Consider the following 21,697-nt stretch of genomic DNA (forward strand, 5'->3'; position numbering starts at 1 on the left):
CAACTGGAGGAACCGGACACGAGTCCTCCAATCGGGAATCCCTACTACAACCAAGACAAAACAAATTTCCAAGTCTGCTAAGACCAGGCATCTTCGCTCACTAGTCTAGCTTCAAACTTCGAAGGATTATCGAATACGATAGTCTCGTGAATACACGAGTCCCTCGGTTTTGGCGCTTGCAAGTTCCAAACAAAACGGTCCCGAGGAAATCAAAGATCCCCTTGGAATACCCAAAAACTTAGAACCAAACTAAGGACTGGGAGACGCTCCACTTATACTTAACTGAGGTATCGATGACGTTACCAGAAGACTCGTCTATCGTTTCGCTCTACCAATCATCAAGGGTCCAAAACAGGGCGATAGTCAGGGCAGCAGTCCTTCGTAGCCGTCGGGAAGCGGGGAACCTCGCAGCAAAGACTTTCGGACCACGTCAACATACAGGGGTCGATGAAGTGGCGGCCTTCCTCCAGAATTTTCACACGAAGCTCCTCACGAACCTCTGGCTTGGACCGGTACTGCTGAAATCGTCCCGCGTTGGGCGCCAACTGAAGTACCGGGTTTTTAAGAACCCAGCGGTGCCAGGGGACACACCCAAAGACTTCGAGTCCTTCCTGTTTCAGACCACAGAAACACAGAGTCTTCTAGGTGAAGTCAAAGATCTAATTTATTGACTGCAGCCAGTAACAGATATCCTAGAAGTACAACACCCTGTGTATATTCTCAGGAGACTGCTCAATCTTGCAAAGCCAGCCTTCTCCTTTTATACAAAATATTATGCCCTAGGCAAACATTCCTTATTTTACAGTTAACCATTTACATATTTTCCCTACAAAGAAAAAGCAGAGTCATGATGACAAGCCCACAATTCAGTTTGTCCAGCCCATAATCAATTACCCGGCAAGGCCCAGTATTTTCATCAGATAGCGACGGACCCCTAATAAAAACGGGCACCTCCTCCTTGTAAAGCAAGTCATAAAGAAAGAAACAGGGACAGGTGTGTGCAAGATTAGGCATGGTTCGTGTGCGATGAAAGGTTTATGACATGTTGTGCCTTGATACTAATCTCATTCGGCCACTTGGAAAAGAACTGGCCGAACAGGTTTGGCTTCAGGCAGTGGAGTCAGCTTGCCCAGGTCACAGAGGAGTCAGCAAAGGTGTACGTGTCCTTCAGACTCGGTTTTGGCCTTAGACACTCGCCTATGTGAGGGCAATCACAAAATGGCCGCCGTTCACAAAATGGAACCCGAGGGTTCAGGACGGAAACTCTGATTTAACGGTGATCCCATCACTCGAACACAGCGAAAATGCTCGTATATAGTATACTCGTCATTTCCGGTCTGCTGATACCAAAATCGTCATGATACGATGATGTTTATAACACGGGTCCAGAATTTTCAGTAACACAAATGGACTTATGAGAATGCTGTGGTGCTAATGATGTTGATAAGTTTTATGTTGATGTGAAATTATGCTCACATGTTCCGGCCTGAGCTATTGTGACTGACGTTACAGCAGTAGTGCTGCCCGCATTATTTTACTAGTAAGTACTGGCTGGGGCGCATTTAATCCTGTCGGTTTTACATTCATCTTTATACCTTGTGATCATTCTGGCAACGGCCCGATTGGCGCTGCCCTGTAAATAGTCCCTGTGTAAATTGCTACCCAGTGCCGGTTGGCACATTGTGTAAGCAACTGTGATTACGTTCTGATGTGTTCATTATACAATACACACACTGTTTTTCACCCAACCTGGTGTGGAGTCTCTTTTTGTAGTGTGCTTTATGTGTTGCCTGTGTGTGCTGTACGGATGCTTTACACATTCCCTCCGGAGTTTGGCCCGCCCGCTCTGCACCATGCTACCCGTTTCTAACACACGTTCAAACCAAAGGAATGGAATACCCTTCAGTGCTGCCACAAACAGATTAAAAAGAAAGGGTGAGGTAGCATAGCCCTCGAGTTGCTTAGTTATATTGCTGAGCGGAAGAGCAATGTTCTGGAACCCCGACACTGATAGGAGCAGAATGATTGGAAAGTCTGCCTGCAATGCCTTCCATCGAGGGATATTCGACCTAAAGCAAGTGACCTCTAAAAACAGCGACTGCAACTGGAAGCTTTCAAGACACTGCAGCAGAATCCTATTCCAGTGGACTCCATAGAGGGCACTGACTCAGCACTGCCTTTATTTCCAATTGAGTACCTTGCAACTACCAGACCAGTTAAGGCCTTAATTAGTCTAACCCAGCACTATGTCTTGATTGATACCAAGCGCTGGGCCTTGATAAACTGAATACCGAGTGCCCAATCTGTAACAAAAAAAAGTGTAAACACGTATAGTAGCAATGTATCACTTTTTGGTGACGTGCCATTTTTCCAGTGCGTATTGTCATTTCCCATTTGAGACACCCTTGTACACACCACAATGTTTGGTGGGTGATCCATTTGCCTTCCCACTACGGTAGGAAAGTTACCCCAGCATTCTGCTGAATTAAAATCGAACGTTTTCCAAGTTGTGAAAAGTTCAAATTAGAGTTTATACACATACAATCTGACAATGCAAACCATGCGTGTGTAATGCTGCGCATATGTGGCCGGAAATTAAACTGTGTCAAAACATTTACACCTGACTGGTATTCTTTTGTGGAACACTGTTGGGCATCAGTAAAGCCATCAACGACTTTCACTGGGATGCTTTGATGACCTAAAACTAACTTTGGTGAGTCCTTTTGTGTCTTAAATGTTTTTGTGGGCAAGGTAATACTGCCACGTCACCACTGACTGATCGTGAGACCCAAAGAAAAAGCTTCTCCAGCTCCTGCACCTGCCAGCTCCTGCCTGAAATACCCAGGTGGAGTGTTCTGATAGGTGTGTTCAGCTGTTCTGGTCAGGACGTCTTCATGCTCAGGACGTCTTCCTGCACCTGTTTGTTGCACTGCACTTGGCTTCTTTGCAGGTTTATTTTCACAAAGATGACCTCTCTGATTCTAGCAGGTCACAGGACCAACCTTTTTACCATGCTGTAACCTCTTGTCTCTTTGGACTTTTTCTGCTCTCCTTACCAGAGCTTTTTTGTAGTTTCTAACTTTTCAAGCCTCCAGGCTTCAGTTATACATTTCATGTGGCCATTGGTGCCCAGAGTTCAACTGTTCTACGCACACACAGGTTTCTTGATCACATGTCTCAACACCTCAACTGACACAATATTGGAAGCATTTCATAGCTGCCCATTATTTACAACAGTTCTTGATCCAAAGTCACCGCAGGGACATTATTCCAACTCTAGAAAATGATACAATGGCAGCAGGACTTACTACTATAACTGAAATCTGCCAAACTCCATATTATAAAGTCATACCTAAGCGTACACACTTTACGTTTATAGCTATTGCTGTGAAATGGGTACCACAAAGTCTTAAGCAAGGTTGATCTTCTTAAGAGAGCTCTAATTTGTGAGAATATGATCCCTATTGATGTGGTCTATCTCAGAAGTCCATATGTTGCTGCATGTGCTCTCTATCAGTAATCCAGCTGTTCCGCCCTGTGTCTTAAGCTGCTTCTTTGCTTTTGTGGTTGTTGATCTCCTTTTTGGAGCCAGACTAGTGGGCAGAAGGTTTATTTTCCAGTGCACTTGTGAAAGAACTTAACAAGGTGTGGCTGCAGGACTCGTACTTCAAGATTTTGGACATTTGCAGAGATTCTGTCACAAAGACAATCTCAGTCTAATTTAATAAGATAAACAGTAAGCTTGATCTGTCTGTCCAAGCAACCGTAGATGTATCCATGAGAAGGCTTCTGCTCCTGGTACTTAACCAGGGTCAATCACATCATTGCGCCTTGCTTCTCGCTCAACCCTTCATTGGCCGTGGTAGACTTGCCATTAATTTCTACCTCATCTCTGGTAGCGGGCACTCAATGTCATCCCCACCGCACTAGAGAGAATCTCCTTGTGCTTGAGATACTCCCTCCCAACAATAGTCCCGTAAGAACCTGCATCCTTCAGGGTAATGACCTTCCTCCCTTCAAGGCTAGCTAAGAATACAGACCCCATGATATTTGGATTCATGCACTTAGGAACATCTGTGTCCCCTTCCAAAATGGTGGTTGCTGCTACATTGAGTCCAACAGGGGCTCATTACCCAAGTCAACACACTCAGTATAATGGGTGCTGTGAGACACGTCTTTCACCTGACAGTTCTTTACTGAATGCCTCCTCATTCCCTGTAGCAAGTTATCTCTTTGAATTTGAAAGAATATTCTTTTCCTTTTGTACTGACTTGAAAACCAATTCCTTTTTGCCTGTGTCCTACCCGTGGGAATGTGCTGTGGTTCCTACAAATTAAGTAGGACTGTGTATTCTGGACTGCATAAATGTCAAAATATGAGAACGTGGTTCACACGACTAGCTCACGGCGCACCATCTGAACCCAGTAAACGTACATGGAAAGAGAACTACCCTTTTGTTGTTTGCTTTTGCGTGCCCAAGTTAAAAACAAGAAAGATACAAATTGACTTTTCAAACATTTATTGAAACCATCGTAATCTTGTATACAAAGACTGTACTGCAATTATTAGGCATAAAATAGCAGTGTAACCATCCTTACAAGAATGGATAAAAAGATACCAAAGTTTCTAGAGATTTCCCTATTGGGCCCATTTTGTCTCTCCCTTAGTTTTGCGTTTTAGAAGTTTTAGGCTGCCCCTGCTTGCTCTGCATTGCCACATATAACACATTTGTGTTTGCGATATTATTTTGAGAATACGCTGTACATGTTTGTTATTCCCAGACTCTTCTTCGGATTTCGTCTTTACATTTTATACAAGGTTGTTTGGAATACATAACAACATGGTGCACTGTTTTCTTTGCTCGTCCAGCAACAGCTCCTTACTTTTAGACATAACACGGACACACTGCTGTATCTCCAGCACAATTGTTTAACGATAAAAATGGTGTTCTGACCCCTTGTGGGCAGAGAGGAGAATTCCGGCAGAGAGGACTGATCTGGAACAACAGCAGTGCCTAACATGCAACCCTGCATAAACTAAGTTTACACTCATGATGCAGACCATGTAAATACATACACCAGAAATGGGGTCTTGGGCCAATCCCAGATCACAAATATATCCCTGTGCTCCCAAAATAAAGGTAGAACTAGACAGATATATAATTTGCCATTGTTGGGATGTGTGTCCTATACAGTCTGGTAGTAATTCTAATTACTATGTTTAGTTGCATTTGCCTAATGATCGCAGCATATTTGCTTCCTAATAGACTACGATAGTTTCAATAAATGTATCGTAAACTTTCTTTGTGTCTTTCTTATGTTTACAATGGGCATGCATGAGTGAGTAAGTGAGTAACAAAGGTGAGGATCTGTTTCCACAGTGCCCTTGGGGATAGAGGGTCGTGTTAGAGTTTGCTGAAATCACTTGTTACTCTGGGAAGACTAGGAGTTCAGGTGAGGCACTGTGAGCTAGCAGGATTGGCCCAACAGGGACTGACGTACTTTGTAGATAGACTCATTCCCTACTCTCTCACGTCCTGTTGTCCTAACACACAATTCTGCTTTACTAGTGGAATCCGTGGAACAGGTTCAACCATTATAACATTACTGTGTGGTTATATAAATATATAATATTCTATTCCTACCTAACAGTACCTATACTATTGAGAGTATAGTGGGAGTACCCTTTACCAGATACCTTGGGATACCCTAAACTTCCATACCTAACTGTGATGTATGACTGAGCCAGCCTGTGTAGAACAGGTTATCGTCCATCTTTTTTTGCCATAAGTCTTTGTGTGCGTGTTAAATTATAAGGCAAAAACCGTTCTGTTGTGTTGAGATATTTCCATGGCACACGGTTTGATTTTAACCCCTGCAATTTCCACTCAATTACATAATCGTTCTCAGTTGACTTTGCCCATGCTGTAAGAGAGAAGTGTCATTAAGTATAACATTGAATGCATATGATACAGTATTATTTAAAGAATATATGTGAGTTGACAATGTAGTCATGCCTTTGTCCACAACAGGCAATGACTTTTCCAAATGAATCCTGTCAATTTGTCTTTAGTGTTCAGCAGCATCCACGGTTCATTGTAAGTGGCGTATATGAATCAGTTAGAATGTGGTGACCTAGGACCCAACAAGAAATCTTGTAATTTCATGTTATCAGAAAGGAGAGGTAGATGTCCCTTAATTGCAGATAGTGTGGAATGTTGTGACCATTGCTGTATTGAAGCAGGTTCTGATTATTAAAAAGTAGAACAATGAGGCTTGGCAATCAGGAACAGATTACGTTTAATTAAACAATAATAGCCAGGAATAGCAGCCACATCTCTTACAGTTGCGTGCTGGCATTCAATTTGCATTAGGTACTTGGCATGCTTTATACTGTATACCTGGTGCAATAAAGTGAAGCTTGTCCCTATTGGGCAGGGAATACTGGTGCAGTGGGTCATAGGCAGATGGCGGTCTCTGCTTGGGGTGACACGTAAAAGACACTGGACACGATGCACACCAAGGGTCTCATTTAGATTTTGGTGGACAGGTTACTGCATCACAAAGGTGATGAGTATTCCGCCCGCCATATTAGAAGTGCATTTAACCCAGTGACAATTGTATTAAGATGGACTGGGATATCTGTCACATTTGTGATGCAATAACAATTCAGCCAAACTCCAAATCGTTCTTCAAGTCTGCAACCAATGTTGTAGCAGAGAGAACCAGCATTACAGGAAGGGGGTCTAGAAGCAGCTGTAGTCCCAGAGGCACAGGAAATGGAATCTGAGAGAGTGGACTGATAGCACATGAACCTTGGATCTGTTGTGGCTATGCCCGAGAAGCAGGGTGTTCCTTAGGATCCTTTTATGCCCCTTGCTGATATTGTCGGACATCTGGACCCTCACCTCCCCCCTCAAGACAGTCATACTCTAAGTGTTGTGCTTTTTCAGGCTTTGCTCCTCTCATGGAAAGGTCAAAGTCCAATCTACCATAAAAGGTGGCCATAAAAAGGCGGCCAATGCACAGACACTGTCTTTGTGGTGAGACTTTGCTGCTAGACTCGAGGCGCTTTTAAAAACTGGTGTCATTAAATTTTAACATTCTTAAACATTGTGTGCTGCTACTGAATCCTATGAATTTGATTGTGTGGTGGGGTGCGATTTGCTGACGTTCTTCACTGTAGTTGAGCTACTGTTCTCATCAGTGGCCATTTTATTCTGCCCACAGAGTGAGAGAGGTTAGCAGTCTAGTGGCTTCACCTGGGGAAAGCTCCATGAGCCCGATCTGCTATAAAATGGCAGTCAATGTTCGGATGTGCTGAAGGTGAACCTAAGGCAAGCCTGTCAGTGCCTGAGTCCAGAACCCCTGCTCCTTTGACATCGCCTAGGACTACCCAATCTGCCCCTTAACCGCTGTTATTCAGACCACTTTGCACCAAGGTTTGTCTACACCCGTTCGCCTTTGGGGAAAACGGCATGGCCGGAGTGCACTGCAGACATTGTCGTTTTGCTTCAACTATTAAGGGTAACTTCACTAATTCTGCTACTACTTCCTCTAAGGCTAACTCATTGTCATTAACTTTACAAATGCACAGCATTAACTTTCGCGCACTGACCTGCCACTATGCTGATATCCCCGTCCTGGATCACAAGCTCAGTGTCTTATTCCTCACAGAAACATGGCTCACTCAATCTACATATGTAGAACATGTTTGTGCTCTCCCTCCAGGATATCTCATTCAAAGATGCGATACACCCTGTGGCAGATGGGTTGGTATCACAATCATTCACAGAACCTGTGTTAAGTGCATTCTGTTCCCTGGCCTGGTTAGTAAAACAATCAGCTACGAGGCCGGCCACCTGCTGGACCCTATTTTTTCCAACCTGGCCACCCTTCAAACTGCTCCCCCTGTTCAAGGGGCCTGGTCAAACCATTATTTGGTGCCAATGACGATTGATACTACTAGCATGGAAAAAAATATTACCGGTAACCCCACGAGAGGTCGTGGCATAAACTGGACCCATCTGCCTTTTTAAGGTTTAACGGAAGGAGTGTGCCTCTATTAGACTCCAATATAGAACGTGCGAAGGCTTCCACCAAAGCATGGCTCAACTCTGCCTTGGATCATTTGATTACTGCTACAACAATACCGGGAGAGGAAGGGTCAAAGGGAAATTTTAAAGACCAGCCCAGGTTCACATCCCCAATTACTAACTTATGAACAGCAAAACAAGCCGGGGGTCTAAAGGCCAATACTGTGGCAGGCTATCTACAACTTCACAGAGGTAAGTTGGTACCTAAGTCACAAAAAAAGCCAACGGATACGGAACTCAAAACAGAAGAAGAACGCTACAGTGATATGTGGTGAGAACCAAACTCCTATATCTGGATTACCATCAACTTCTCGTCGTGATCAGCATTATCATTTGGTCATCCAGCTAGAGAAATGGTGTATCTCATGATCATAGAGATCTCCATTCCAATGGTAATAGGTTGGATCACACCCACATTCACTTTAGAAAACAAAATAAGCAACTGAGTAGTTGACCATAGAGAAGATGAAGTGCAGAGCAAAACACAAAAATATGTGGTGGGTTAAAATAGGGTGATGTGGCAAAGAATGGTGAACATTTTATTAAGGTATAGACACATCCCCTAATTAAAAACAGAACAGTGCAACAGGCATTTTAAACAAATAGCTGCCAAAAAGGGCCAGTTGCTTGGTTCAATGAAGCATTGCTCAGAAAAGAAGCAATTCTAAGAAATAGAGTACGCTTGGAACAAATCCTATGATGCTGCCGCATGAATGCCATACTTGAGAGCGATTTAAATGCTATAATAAACTGATTAAAACAGCCTGTGTCGAATTATTTGCAGACAAATTAAAACAGCTGTACGCCTTCTGAGGAAGTCTTCTATATTGTTAACACCTGAATAAACCCACCTCCACTCCTGGATTATCGGAAGCTTCTAACAGCCACTGCAGCAAGCTTGGTCAATAATCTTTATCTTTACTTTAACAGGGGTGAAAAAACAGTCAGACCTGTCTCTTGACACAGGGACCTACCACTCACAATGGGCTCCCTTGGACCAATTGGCTCTACTTGACGCAGATTCTATTCCCACCTTAATGCGTCAAGTGAAATCTGGATCTACGGATGACCCATTTAAACCTGATTATATTTTGAAATTTCAGGAGAGCATCAGACCCCTATTTCTAGAATTACCCAAACTCTTGCTGAGCACTGAAGAAGTATCAATATCATGGAAACACGCCAAGGTTATCCGTCTTCTAAAAAAGTCTTCGCTAAATTCCACTCAGCCAGAAAACTATTGACCCATTTCTCTTCTGTCGTTTCTGTCCAAGGATGCAGAGAAACATGTAAACAATCTCCTAACCAAAATATTAGAACAATATGAAATATTAGATTGTTCCCAAAATGGATTTAGATCATACAGCACCGAAACTGCTCTTGTAACAGTTACTGAATCCCTTTGCAGTACTGTATATGCTGGCAAATCCCGGGCTGTGATACTCCTAGATTGAAGTGCGGCCTTCGACACTGTCTCACATGCAATAATGTTAACTCTCCTCACTGACCTGGGGGTACGGGGCAAAGGTCTGGCCTGGTTTACTTCCTTTTTAAAGGAGTGGTCCTTTCAAGTTATACCCCCTCTCTATCGTCTCATCACACAGAGGACCGGCTCCTGGCATCTCCCAGGGTTTGGAGCTCAGTCCTACCCTTTTTAATATTTATTTTTATTTATTTATTTTTGCCATTTATAAAGCGCAAACGAATACCCGCAGGCGTCTCGGCGCTAAACAATTCGCGTAACTTCAGCTCGATGTTAAATGCTTCAAAGGAATATGGTGGAAATTATTGATTAAAGAGCCATGTTTTTAAACTCTTGCGGAACTGGAGTAGTAAGGGGCTTAGTCTGATGTTTTGAGGCAAAGTGTTCCATAATTTGGGTGCCGCGACTAAAAAGCGGCGGTCGCCCCAGGACACTGTTTTGGAACGTGGGATCACTAGCTGGTTAAGGGTGGTGGAGCGAAGCTGTCTACAAGGTATGTAGGGAATCAGCTGGTCATTAAGAAAATGCGGTCCTTGATCATTGAGTGCCTTGTACACTATACACAGTGATTTAAACTTAATCCTGCTCCGGATCGTCAGCCAGTGGTATTTTTTGATGGTTTCAGATATGGCCGCGAATTTAGGTGTTCTTGAAAGCAGACGTGCTGCGGCATTCTGTATTGCCTGTAGCTTCATCGTGACCCTAACCTGAGCGTTTAGGAATAGGCCGTTGCAGTAATCAAGGGACGATAGGACCAGAGAGCTAACCAATGTTTTAGTAGCTGCCTCTGGCAAGAACGGGCTGATTTTCCTAATCATTCTTAATTTATGGTGTGCTGTGGTTGCTACTTTGTTTGCATGATCCATGAAGTTAAGACCCTCGTCAAAAATGACACCCAAGTTCCTGACCTTATCCGTCGGACTCGGGGATACTCCGAAGGCTGGTGGCCACCAAGATGATGACCAGGCTGGTGAGAGGGGCCCAAAAATGACTACCTCAGTTTTTTCAGCATTGAGCTTGAGGCAGTTTGTTGCCATCCACTCTCCAATTTCCAACATTCCATTTTGGAAGCGTTGTGCCACCTCGCCTCCGTCACCTTTGATGGCCAGTACCAATTGCGTGTCGTCCGCATAGGAGGTTAGGCTCATCCCATGTGCTTTGATAACATTAGCAAGGTCCGACACGTAGATATTAAATAGGGTCGGACTGAGGGTTGAGCCTTGAGGAACCCCACACGGCAGCGAAAGCTTGGCAGATTGGTAAGGTCCTAAGGTGACAGCCTGTGTTCTATCTGCCAAAAAAGATGCGAGCAAATCTGTAGCAGTATGGCAGATACCCATCTTTCCGACATGGTCGACTAAGATCTTACGGTCGACCGTGTCGAAGGCTGCTGATAAATCAAGCAATACCAAAACTGCTGTCCCACCATGGTCCCGAATTGCTCTGACGTCATCTGCGGCTTTGATCAGGGCAGTTTCGGTCCCATGATACTTTCGGAAACCGAATTGTGTATCGTCCAGCAGTCGGTGTTTCTCAATGTACTCCGATAATTGTAAATTCATGGCCTTTTCGGCCACTTTAGCTATAAAAGGGAGACTTGCTATGGGCCTGTAATTTTTTAATTCATTTGTGTCCAGGCTTGGTTTCTTTAATAGAGGTTTCAGCAGCGTGTTTTTTAGAGGGTTAGGATATATACCGGAGCTCAGTATGGAATTACAAACTTGTGTAATGACGGGAATGATAGAGTCCATCACTGGTGGGAGGACTGAGAAAGGGCAAGGGTCAAGAGCGGATCCTGTTTTAATTGTAGAGACAATGGTCCTTATATGATCGGTTGTAAGTGAGTTAAACCTAGAGAAGGCATTTATCGGGTGTATACTAGAGGAAGGGGTGGTTGGTTTAGAAGTGAAGGCTTGATATGTCGTCCACTTTGGAGAAGAAAAAGTTAGCCAAGGCATCACACAATAGTTGTGATGGGGGGGGTATAAGATCAGGAGCGTTACCTGACAATGTTTTAGTAATCACGTATAATTGCTTGCTTGAATTTTTAGCTTTGTCAATTTGTTCTGAATAGAATGATTTTTCGCCTTTACAATCATTGCTTTATAGACAGCCAAGGATTCTTTATAACGAATCTTGCTCACTGTATCATACGTTTTCCTCCAATGCCTTTCCCTATTCCTGTTACATTGTTTCTGTATTCTTAATTCCTCAGTGTACCAAGGAGCAGTCGGTATGGATCTGTTCCTAGATAGGGACTTGATGGAAACTAAAAGATTGGTAGCATGGCCAAGCCAATTGTGGTATTGTTGTGTTGCCATGTTAGGATCGGTGGACACCTGTGGACAGGTACTGTCCAATTGTGTTTTTAGATCTAACTGGTTTATGTTCTTCCAATCTTTAAAGGAGCCTAGGCCGGTTGAAATAGCTTTCTTACTCGAGTGTGCCTTAATTGTCATTTTACTAAATATGGCGTAATGATCAGTCCAAGGCATCGGTAGAATATCCGATATATGCAGACCCTCGACGTTAGAAAATATACCATCTAAGGTATGCCCCGCCAGATGGGTGGCAGAGGGAACCAATTGTCTTAGCCCCAGTGTCAAGATATCTGAAATAAGGGCGGAAGTGTCCATGTGGTTATTTTGTTCTAAATAGAAATTCATGTCGCCCAGAACCGTAAAAGACTCTTCTGTAGTTAATGATTCCAATATGGTACTCAGGTTAGCAAGGAAACCTGTCCTTGTTCCTGGGGGTCGGTATAGAAGTAACCCCTTGAAATTGCAAAGAGCGCTGAGCTTGATACCAAACTGCAACGCTTCGCATGAAGTGGTTGGAATGGGTGAAGTTCTGACTGCGAACCGTTCCCTAGCTATAATAGCCAACCCACCTCCTCTTTTCCGAACTCTATCCTGTCGATGGACTTTATATCCATTAGGTACTGCGATCACTAGATCAGGGTCCGACGAATCATCGGTCCATGTTTCCGTGATAAAAAGAATATCTAAATTGTAATCGATGATAAGGTCCGCTATTTCCTGACTGTGCTTGCATAATGAGCGCGCATTAATGAGAGCCATAACAATGGTGGTTTCATTCGGGTTATTTTGTTGCTTAGCATGAGTCTTAAAATAGTTAGTCAATATTCACGTCAGACCTCTGGTAAAGGTAGTTAATTCCTTTGGAATCTCACCAGTGTTGTATGCAGACGACACTCAGCTAATTATTTCCCTGTCAGCAGAGTTGACCAGCGGTTGTATCAAATATAGAAACTGTCTAACAGCGGTGGCGGCGTGGATGCACAACAACTGTTTAAAATCTAACTCCTGCTCGGCAGACATACCCATCTTTGGAGTGATCAATGATGTCCAGAAATACTATGTACCGGTCGAACATAAAGTGGTGGTAGAAAACCTTGGGGTATGGATGGATAGCTCTTCATCCTTTGAAACCGAAGTCAAGATTCTAGCAGGGGAACTGTTTTGGTATCCTAAGGAACCCAAAGCCAATTATAGGATACTTTTCCTGGCAATCCCGCCAGCTGATTGTACAATCCCTTATCATTTTGCTCCTGGACTATTGCAAATATCTCTATTTGGGCTCAAAGAAATCTGTTCTGAACCGATTCAGCTCTGCTTCCCAACTTTAGAGCAAGTTCCTTTGGCTGCCTATTGGAAAGCGTTCAAAGTTCAAAGCCCTATCCATCTCCCACAAAATCCATGCAAGCAAGGAGAACCCAGCCTAGCTGCCTGGATGCAATTTTACATGCCCTCCAGAACACTACGCTCCGCCAATCTAAACCTGGCCCATATCCCTCGTCACAGCAGAGGCAGAACTGGAGGTTGCTCCTTCCATGTCTTGCTCCGACCCGATGGAATTCTATGCCTCCTAACTTTAGAAAGAGTCAATATCACTTACTGATCCGGAAACAGTGGAAGACCCGTCTCTTTTGCCGCTGTGATTCATAGGATCCATTCATGTCCCTTGCTGATATTGTCTGACATCTGGAACCTCACCTTCCCCTCAAGGCAGGCAGTCTCCAGGTGTTGTGCTATCTAATGCTCTGCTCTCTTCTTGTAAAGGATCAAAGTGATAACACCCCTGCAGCAAGTGCCTCTATCAGCCGCAGGAATAAGATATAGTGCACACCAATACCCAGCCCAGTAAAGTCCTGAAACAGACCGAAAAAGGAGCATATACCTACAGGTTCGCCTCCTCTGTTTGTACCTCATTAGTAGCTACCTGTGCACTTCCTCCGTTTGTATGTTCCTGGCGAGCCTCTTTAATGACGCTTGGGATCCTGGTACTGCCAAGCATGGCCGTTTGTCTATCAGATCATTACCTGATGTCTGCATCGAGTCACTCATCTGCTTTAGCTGTGAGTGAACCCTGTGGAGAGAGTACGCAGACATAAGGGAGTATGGAAGACGATGAACAGGGAGTAAGGTGAAGTTGATTTCAAGAAATGCCCAAAGGTGTAAATGCTGCACTCCCCCTCAAGCAACGGACATCTTGTCGCACTCTGCCAACGCTCCATCCACCCACAGAGTAGCATGCTGGCACCAAACGGAAAACATTAAGTCAGATGCCATGGTAAGGTAGAAAAAGACAAAAAGCAGACACATTTGCAGCAGAGATATTGCAGGTATATTACAGGTTGTGATGGAATCTCTATAATCAATGCTGTAATCTTCCCACAAATGCTTGAACCAACCCCAGGAAACTGGCAAAGATAACTTAACAAACAGAAAAGTAAAGACAGGAGTTGGAACTTCAGCTGCTCCAGTGTGAACAGGAAAGTATTGTCAAGAAGAGTGTGAATGGAGCTTCATTTCTTATATACTTCCTGGAGCGTTACCTTTATTATATACTTCCTGAAGAGTTTTGTTTGTGATACGGTTCTTGAAAAGGTTACCGTTGTTATACACTTCCTGAAACTGAAGTGACAGCAGCACATCCTGATCCATCTCTTTTTCCACAATCCCTTCTTGTTTAAATAAAATCTTGGCCATGTTGCATCTTCCTAACGCTGTACCTCTAGCTAGTGGGCACTCCATGTGTACTCTTTCTGTACTAAGTTACTCTGTGAACACTGGAAAATCACCTCCTTTTCTGAAGTAAGTAAGAGTGACATGTTCAATGAAAGATTTAGTTAAATATCTGTGTATGGTGAAATAGCCCTTGGTAACTTTCAAAAATGGTAAAGAAGAGATATCTTTTACAACTAGTTAAATATTGTGTATTCACATTCTCTTACATTTCCATTTAATGATTTTAAATCTCTTTACATCCAATAGGAAACCTGCCTTGAATGCACAAAGGATCGTGAAGAATGACAGTAATCGTGCAATTCTGAAAAAAGTGGTTAGACAAAATAAGCTCCAATATTCAGGAAAAGATCTGCACAGTCAGAGACTGAGGACCCTGAACATAAACTGATAGATCCTGGAAGAAGCAGTCAAGAGCATATCAGTGGATGCACGCAACAGGACTAAGAAATGACCTCTAGAAAATTAAGGCAACAACACTGACAAACCACCTCCTGTAGAAACAGGCCTGCACCACCAGCTTTGATCATGTGTTTGGTATGAGGTAGATACAGCATTGCTCTGCTTCCTGTAATGATGGCAGACCACCATTCAGCGTGCTAAGTGTATTATAAACTCTTTCTGGCCAAACCACATGAGCACGAGAAAAACACAAGGTAGTGGAGCCAGACAACTGAAGGGTAATAGAAAGAGAGGGTCTTTGATCTACAACAGACTGTGCTAATTTGCATCGACCAGAAGGAAGACTAATCTTTACCCGTAACACACAAAACTATTATGCAATCTAAAGACATACCCACCTACAAAGAAGCTTAGCTTGCCAAAATAATAATATATGTAGCTGGCGAATCTTGTATTTCATTGTGAAATCTGAAATCAACCATCCCAAAATACCAAACACACACCGGGAATGTGAGAATAACACAAGTGCTTCATCAACCATGTTAGCTCCTCAGGAAACGCAGTCATGGGATGCAGACAATTATAAACCCGACCCACAGACACTAACCAAGAAAGAAAAATCATTCCCATGCAGCAAGAGCTTTAGTTTGTCATCGCTACTAAAGAACCATCAGCAAACACACACAGGAGAAGCAACGTGCAATTGCAATGAATGTATGAAGAACTTTAGTCAGTTAACACACCTAAAAGATAATCAGCGAACACACACAGGGGAAAAATCATACCATTGCAATGAATGTGCGAAGAACTTCAGTCAGTTATCACAACTCCAAAGACATCAGCAAACACACACTGGGGAAAAACCGTACCAATGCACTGAATGTGTGAAGAAATTCAGTCAGTTATTAGACCTCCAAGTACATAAACGAACACACACAGGGGAAAAACCAATCAAGTGCAGTGAATGTGAAAGTAGTTTTAGTAATTCCTCAACACTCAGAAGTCATCAGCGAACACACACAGGGGAAAAGCCATTCCAGTGCAATGAATGTGGAAGTAGTTTTAGTAATTCCTCAAATCTCAGGTGTCATCAGCGAACACACACAGGGGAAAAACCAATCAAGTGCAGTGAATGTGAAAGTAGTTTTAGTAATTCCTCAACACTCAGAAGTCATCAGCGAACACACACAGGGGAAAAGCCATTCCAGTGCAATGAATGTGGAAGTCGTTTTAGTAATTCCTCAAATCTCAGGTGTCATCAGCGTACACACACAGGGGAAAAACCATTCCAGTGCAATGAATGTGGAAGTAGTTTTAGTAATTCCTCAAATCTCAGGTGTCATCAGCGAACACACACAGGGGAAAAACCATTCCATTGCAATGAATGTGGAAGTAGTTTTAGTCATTCCTCAACTCTCAGGGGTCATCAGCGAACACACACTGGGGAAAAGCCATTCCAGTGCAATGAATGTGTGAAGAGCTTCAGTCAGTTATCAAATCTACAAAAACATCAGCGAGCACACACAGGGGAAAAACCATTCCAGTGCAATGAATGTGGAAGTAGTTTTAGTAATTCCTCAAATTTCATGTGTCATCAGAGAACACACACAGGGGAAAAACCATTCCAGTGCAATGAATGTGGAAGTAGTTTTAGTGATTCCTCAACTCTCAGGAGTCATCAGCGAACACACACAGGGGAAAAACCATTCAAGTGCAGTGAATGTTTGAAGAGCTTCAGTCGGTTATCATATCTCCAATCACATCAGCGAACACATACTGGGGAAAAACCATACCATTGCAATGAATGTGGAAGTAGTTTTAGTGATTCCTCAACATTCAGGCGTCATCAGCGAACACACACAGGGGAAAAACCATTCCAGTGCAATGAATGTGGAAGTAGTTTTAGTGATTCCTCTAAACTCAAGATTCATCAGCGAACACACACAGGGGAAAAACCATTCCAGTGCAGTGAATGTATGAAGAAATTCAGTCAGTTATCAACCCTCCGGAACCACCAGCGAACACACACGGGAAAAACCATACCATTGCACTGAATTTGTGAAGAGCTTCAGTGGGTTGGCAACCCTCCGGAGCCACCAGCGAACACACACTGGGGAAAACCCTCACCACCCAGCCAGTGAGGAACAGCAACAAGACTGCTCTTCAGCACACCCATCCTTATACATAACACACTCCAGGGGTTTGCTCCAGGGTCAAACTCACTTTACTTTCACGTTAACAGCAACAAGTTCTAAACTGGAGAATATATATTTAGGAACAAAGGGTTTATACTTCCATTAGTGGCATAATACATTTGAAACCCAATACTTTATAGATCTGTATTAATGATATATAACCAAACACCACCCATGTATGGACATCCAAGAGCCTTTAATAACCACACTACAGAGGTGTGTACCGGGATTTACTTTAACATTAACATGAACTAAATTATGATACAGCAAAAACAATCATGATGCTATGAAATGTACACAATGATGGCTAGATGTTACATGTTAAAAAGAAATGTATGTTTTTAGACATAATAAAACAACAAATGTATTTGAATTCATGGTATTTGACTGCTGAGTGTATATAAGGCGATCTTAGATGTGATTTATTCCCTATACTTTAAATATAATTTGTGATGTCAGCAAGGAGCCTAGTTTATTTGGTAATAGAGGGGTCAAATCTCGAAAGCATGACTGCTTTCAGCTGGGAGTCTGGTGCAGGTGGTATCAGAGGGGACTATTCTCACCAGTGTGCCTTCTCTTAGAGTGAGAAGCGGTTCTTTGCTTGAGGTGGTACTACCTCTCCTTCTGTGTTAATGAAGAGAGAAGTGCTACCAGTAATACTGAGATCTGGGATTCACGGCTGTTTTGGGAACTTAATTCAGTCTTTTTTACCCAATCAATACCTGATTTATTTAGGAAAGCTAAAATATGTCAGTTCTCTTGTTAATAATCCATAAAAATACCACAGGGATTTAAACATGAATTTGGCAAATACACATTTTTATTTTTTTAAGGTTCTTATATAGCACTGCTTTATCTAATAATGTCTGATGGGTTTTCTTCGAGCCCTTTCTTCATCGGAAGAAGTTTTCCATTGACAGACTCAATGGGATTTCCGATGAAAGGCTGACAATCTGTCCAACTCTAAACAAGGCTGGTGGGTGGGTCATTGGTTTGGCTGGTATTAAGGTTTGTTGCATTTTTGATAGGATGCCCTAAATCCAACCCGCCTTTCTTTAGTGATTTTTCTATTTTGAGTTACATTTGAAGACTGTCCCGCTAATTTATAGTTTGACAGGGGTCCATGGGCTGCCAGAGGAACAGGCGTAACAACCTCCACTACCCCGTTGGACTACCATGCACCATATTTAGCGATCTCCACCAACCTGGCTATCCCTGTGTCTTCAGAGGAGCAACAGGAGCTCCTCTAAAAGCACCTAAAGTTTGGTGAGTGTCTGCCATTTTTCACACGGTTGCACAACAGACTTTTTGGTTTTACTCCTAAAGTGAGAGTTTGCTTTTTGTAAAACCAATACATAATGTACTTGATACCCTGAGAGCTTTCTACAAGGGAGTCTGTCATTTTTCATAGATTTTTTCAGTTTGACACAACCAGTCTTTTCATTGTGTTCCTGAAGAGAAACACGTAAGTCAGAATGCCTACCATAAGTAGGGTGGACGGTCTGATGTACTTATACCATCGGCCCCAGGTATGTCAATCATTGTTGTGAGCGTTCCTGAGGTTCTGACCTCTGTTCAAACAGAGGGGTACAGTGATAGCTTCTTCTCACTAACCTCCAAAATTCTCCAATTTATTTTTAAAATCCATTTAAAACAATTTGCTAATGAATTATACATGAGAACCACGGCCACGCTTTCTTCTCTCACTCATGCATAAGGGTGCAGGAGGTTGTCTCTATGATTCTTGGCCTCTTCTTCGCCTGCTTTAGTCCTTCTGGGATAACCTCTTCTACCAATTTATCCTTTAAGGATTCCTGTTGTTTCATTAAAGAGCCTTACATGAACAGTGTCTCTCTCTGATAGGTCTATCAAGTCTAATTGACCATGCTTTTGTGTTCCAGACAGCAATCCTTTGGCTGTGTTGGCTGGGCAGTGTTCTCCTGGAATTCTGTTCTCAATTTCCAGCTGGACAAAACATTTTTAACACCAGTGGATTATCCTGCCTTTCCTGAGCGACCAAATCTCTGTGTAGCTACATGTCTTTAAGACTAGGAAGCTTGAACATCTGGTCTCAAAATGCTTATTTAATTTTGGAAACTGCATTGTCTTATATCCTAAAGAACATATATTTTATTAGAACAATCTTCAATCTCAAAAATACAAATACATATATTACCTAAACATTGTTTACATGATTATATGGCTATCACAGACAATATTTTTTTCCCAAATAGATAACTAGACACACAACTGTTGTAAACTCCCAACACGTTATCCTGTCTGTGTGTGGTCGATGTGCAGCATGTCATTATCTTTCCGAGAACTAATGAATGTTTCAATTTATCCAAACAATAACTTTGCTACCGCACAAGGCGACACAAGTCTGCTACCAGCTCCATGATATCTGCCTTTCAAGGTCTGACAGTGAATGTGAAAAATTTACATGTTTTCTCGTTGGAATCTTTTTATCATGCTAGTTCATAGCAGTTAGGTCTCGGATTAATGGGAAGTACCCCACTGCAGAGTAAAAGTTAGTCATTAACACTCTATGTACCTCATCAATTGACCACTGAATTAGGGAGGTCTTCGTCCCAATTTGCCACAAAAGCTCCTGCCAGACGGCTGCAGCATCTGTTCCTATGTTGAGAGCCAATCAGAGAGGAGCAGATCTAAGCCCAGCTGATGTGTGTTTTCCTTCCAAAGGAACACTCTTTCTTAACTTAAGTCTGATAGTCACTGCTTCTCAAATGTGAATACGTATGCAGTGTGCCAAGGTCCAAGAAACTCTATAGGCAAGTTAGCTACTCCAAACTCTCATAGTGTAGCACATAGAAGAAGTATTCCAGTTGCTAAGCTCCAAGGAAGATTCCACTCTTGTTACAAATGTTAATATTATTCTTGCTGCTAGTAACATACATGAGCGCTGTTCTAAATATATTCTGTGTGGTTATTAATCAAGTACTAAGCAACAGGATTAGACGGTTGAAATAAACACTTTTAAACATATTTAGTGTCTTTTTTTTTAGTACAGTACTTGTGAGTGCTATGCTAAAGAACAAAATTGGGTTTGAATTACCGCTGCATCCTTGACCCCTTCGCAGAACTGTTAGTAATACAAAAAGCAAAAGCATGGACGCCACGCCACGCCACACGTATGCCCTGTGGGGTTGTGTGTGTGTGTGGGGGTACAATAACTTGGAATTCTGTTTAAGCGATGGAGCACTGAACTTAGTCCAGGCACCCGTGCGTGGGAAAGCCAAAGCCTATTGAGCTTGGCCAGATCCCTAGTTTATGCAACACAACAATATTGTTTACATGATTATTGGGTTGTTATAAACAATATCTTCAATCCAAAAAAGACCGATAGACAAACAGTTATCATATGTTTCACCTTGCTTCACATAATCTGTATCTTCAAGACAATAATACATACACAAACAAAACATTTTATTATCAAAACATCAATTATCCCTGATATTCTTTTAAACCTTTGCACATTTAACTTAATTATTTTCTTAGTAAAATATGACACTAAAATTTATGTCACAGGATTTGTCTCTGTTAAATATATAGCCATTCATATTTAATATTTCTCCATAAAGCATTTGATTTAAACAATAATATATTTTGCACTAGCCCTAATATCTTATAGATTAATTTAATTGACAATACTTGTGCTGAATCAATGTAAGAATCTCAAACTTATGTTGTGTATCAGTAATTATGGCATTATGTCTCAGCCTACGATTAGTGTAGATAAGTATACCTTTATTTAATGTACGCATTTATTGTCATGATAACATCCTCAGTTTTCCAACAAACACAGAATTATTATCAAGTCTTTATTTCTGAACAACAAGGACAGCATTATCACTATAAGTCACAGTAGTGGAGGAGTAATGATGTCTTTAATAAGATTGAGGCTTTCAGTGACTGCGTCAGCGGCAGTAGGCAGGCACCAACAGACACCGAGGAGCAGCCGTCGGCAACAGACGGGTATTTGCGGTAGTGCGGGAGCCCTTTCAGTGACTGAAAAGACACCTGGTAGGGTATTATGTATACCAACTCTGTATCCTACGTTGTGGGAAGAGCGAGAACCAGCTTGACAGGAAGGAGGCCTGGAGGCAGCTGTAGTACTAAAGGTGCTGGAAAAGGCATCTGAGTTTGAGAGAGTGGACTGATAGCAAAGGAACCCTTGGACCAGAGGTGGGAACGCCCCCGAAGCAAAGTGTTTCTTATAGGCATGTATTTGCTGTGCTTGACACCTTAGCCTGGCTATCGCCCCTAGGGAAGGGGCAGTCTCTAGGGCAGAGGTCTTCAAACTTTTGTAGGTTGAGCCCCCCCAGCTCACTTTTTTCAGCTGTTGGGCCCCCCCAATACCTGACAGAAACTTCTGTAATCTGGTACACTACATAATTGACCGCCGCGCGCATATCCGGGGCCATATCCAGCATATAATGTCCAACATAATAGG

At 42.6% G+C, this 21,697-nt stretch overlaps 1 protein-coding gene across 1 annotated transcript in view; it reads left to right on the top strand.

Moving 5' to 3' along the window:
* LOC144820735 (uncharacterized) overlaps positions 1-21,697 on the top strand; it is a 169,058-nt gene that overhangs the window by 41,473 nt on the left and 105,888 nt on the right. Inside the window, exon 3 of the mRNA XM_078677958.1 lies at positions 14,876-16,933. Within this exon, the coding sequence (XP_078534084.1) occupies positions 15,568-16,933 (1,366 nt within the window). The 5' untranslated portion in view covers positions 14,876-15,567. The remainder of the gene's footprint in view (positions 1-14,875; positions 16,934-21,697) is intronic.

The sequence above is a fragment of the Lissotriton helveticus genome, chromosome 1_1 (genome assembly GCF_964261635.1).
Source record: "Lissotriton helveticus chromosome 1_1, aLisHel1.1, whole genome shotgun sequence".
Taxonomy (NCBI): Eukaryota; Metazoa; Chordata; class Amphibia; order Caudata; family Salamandridae; genus Lissotriton; species Lissotriton helveticus.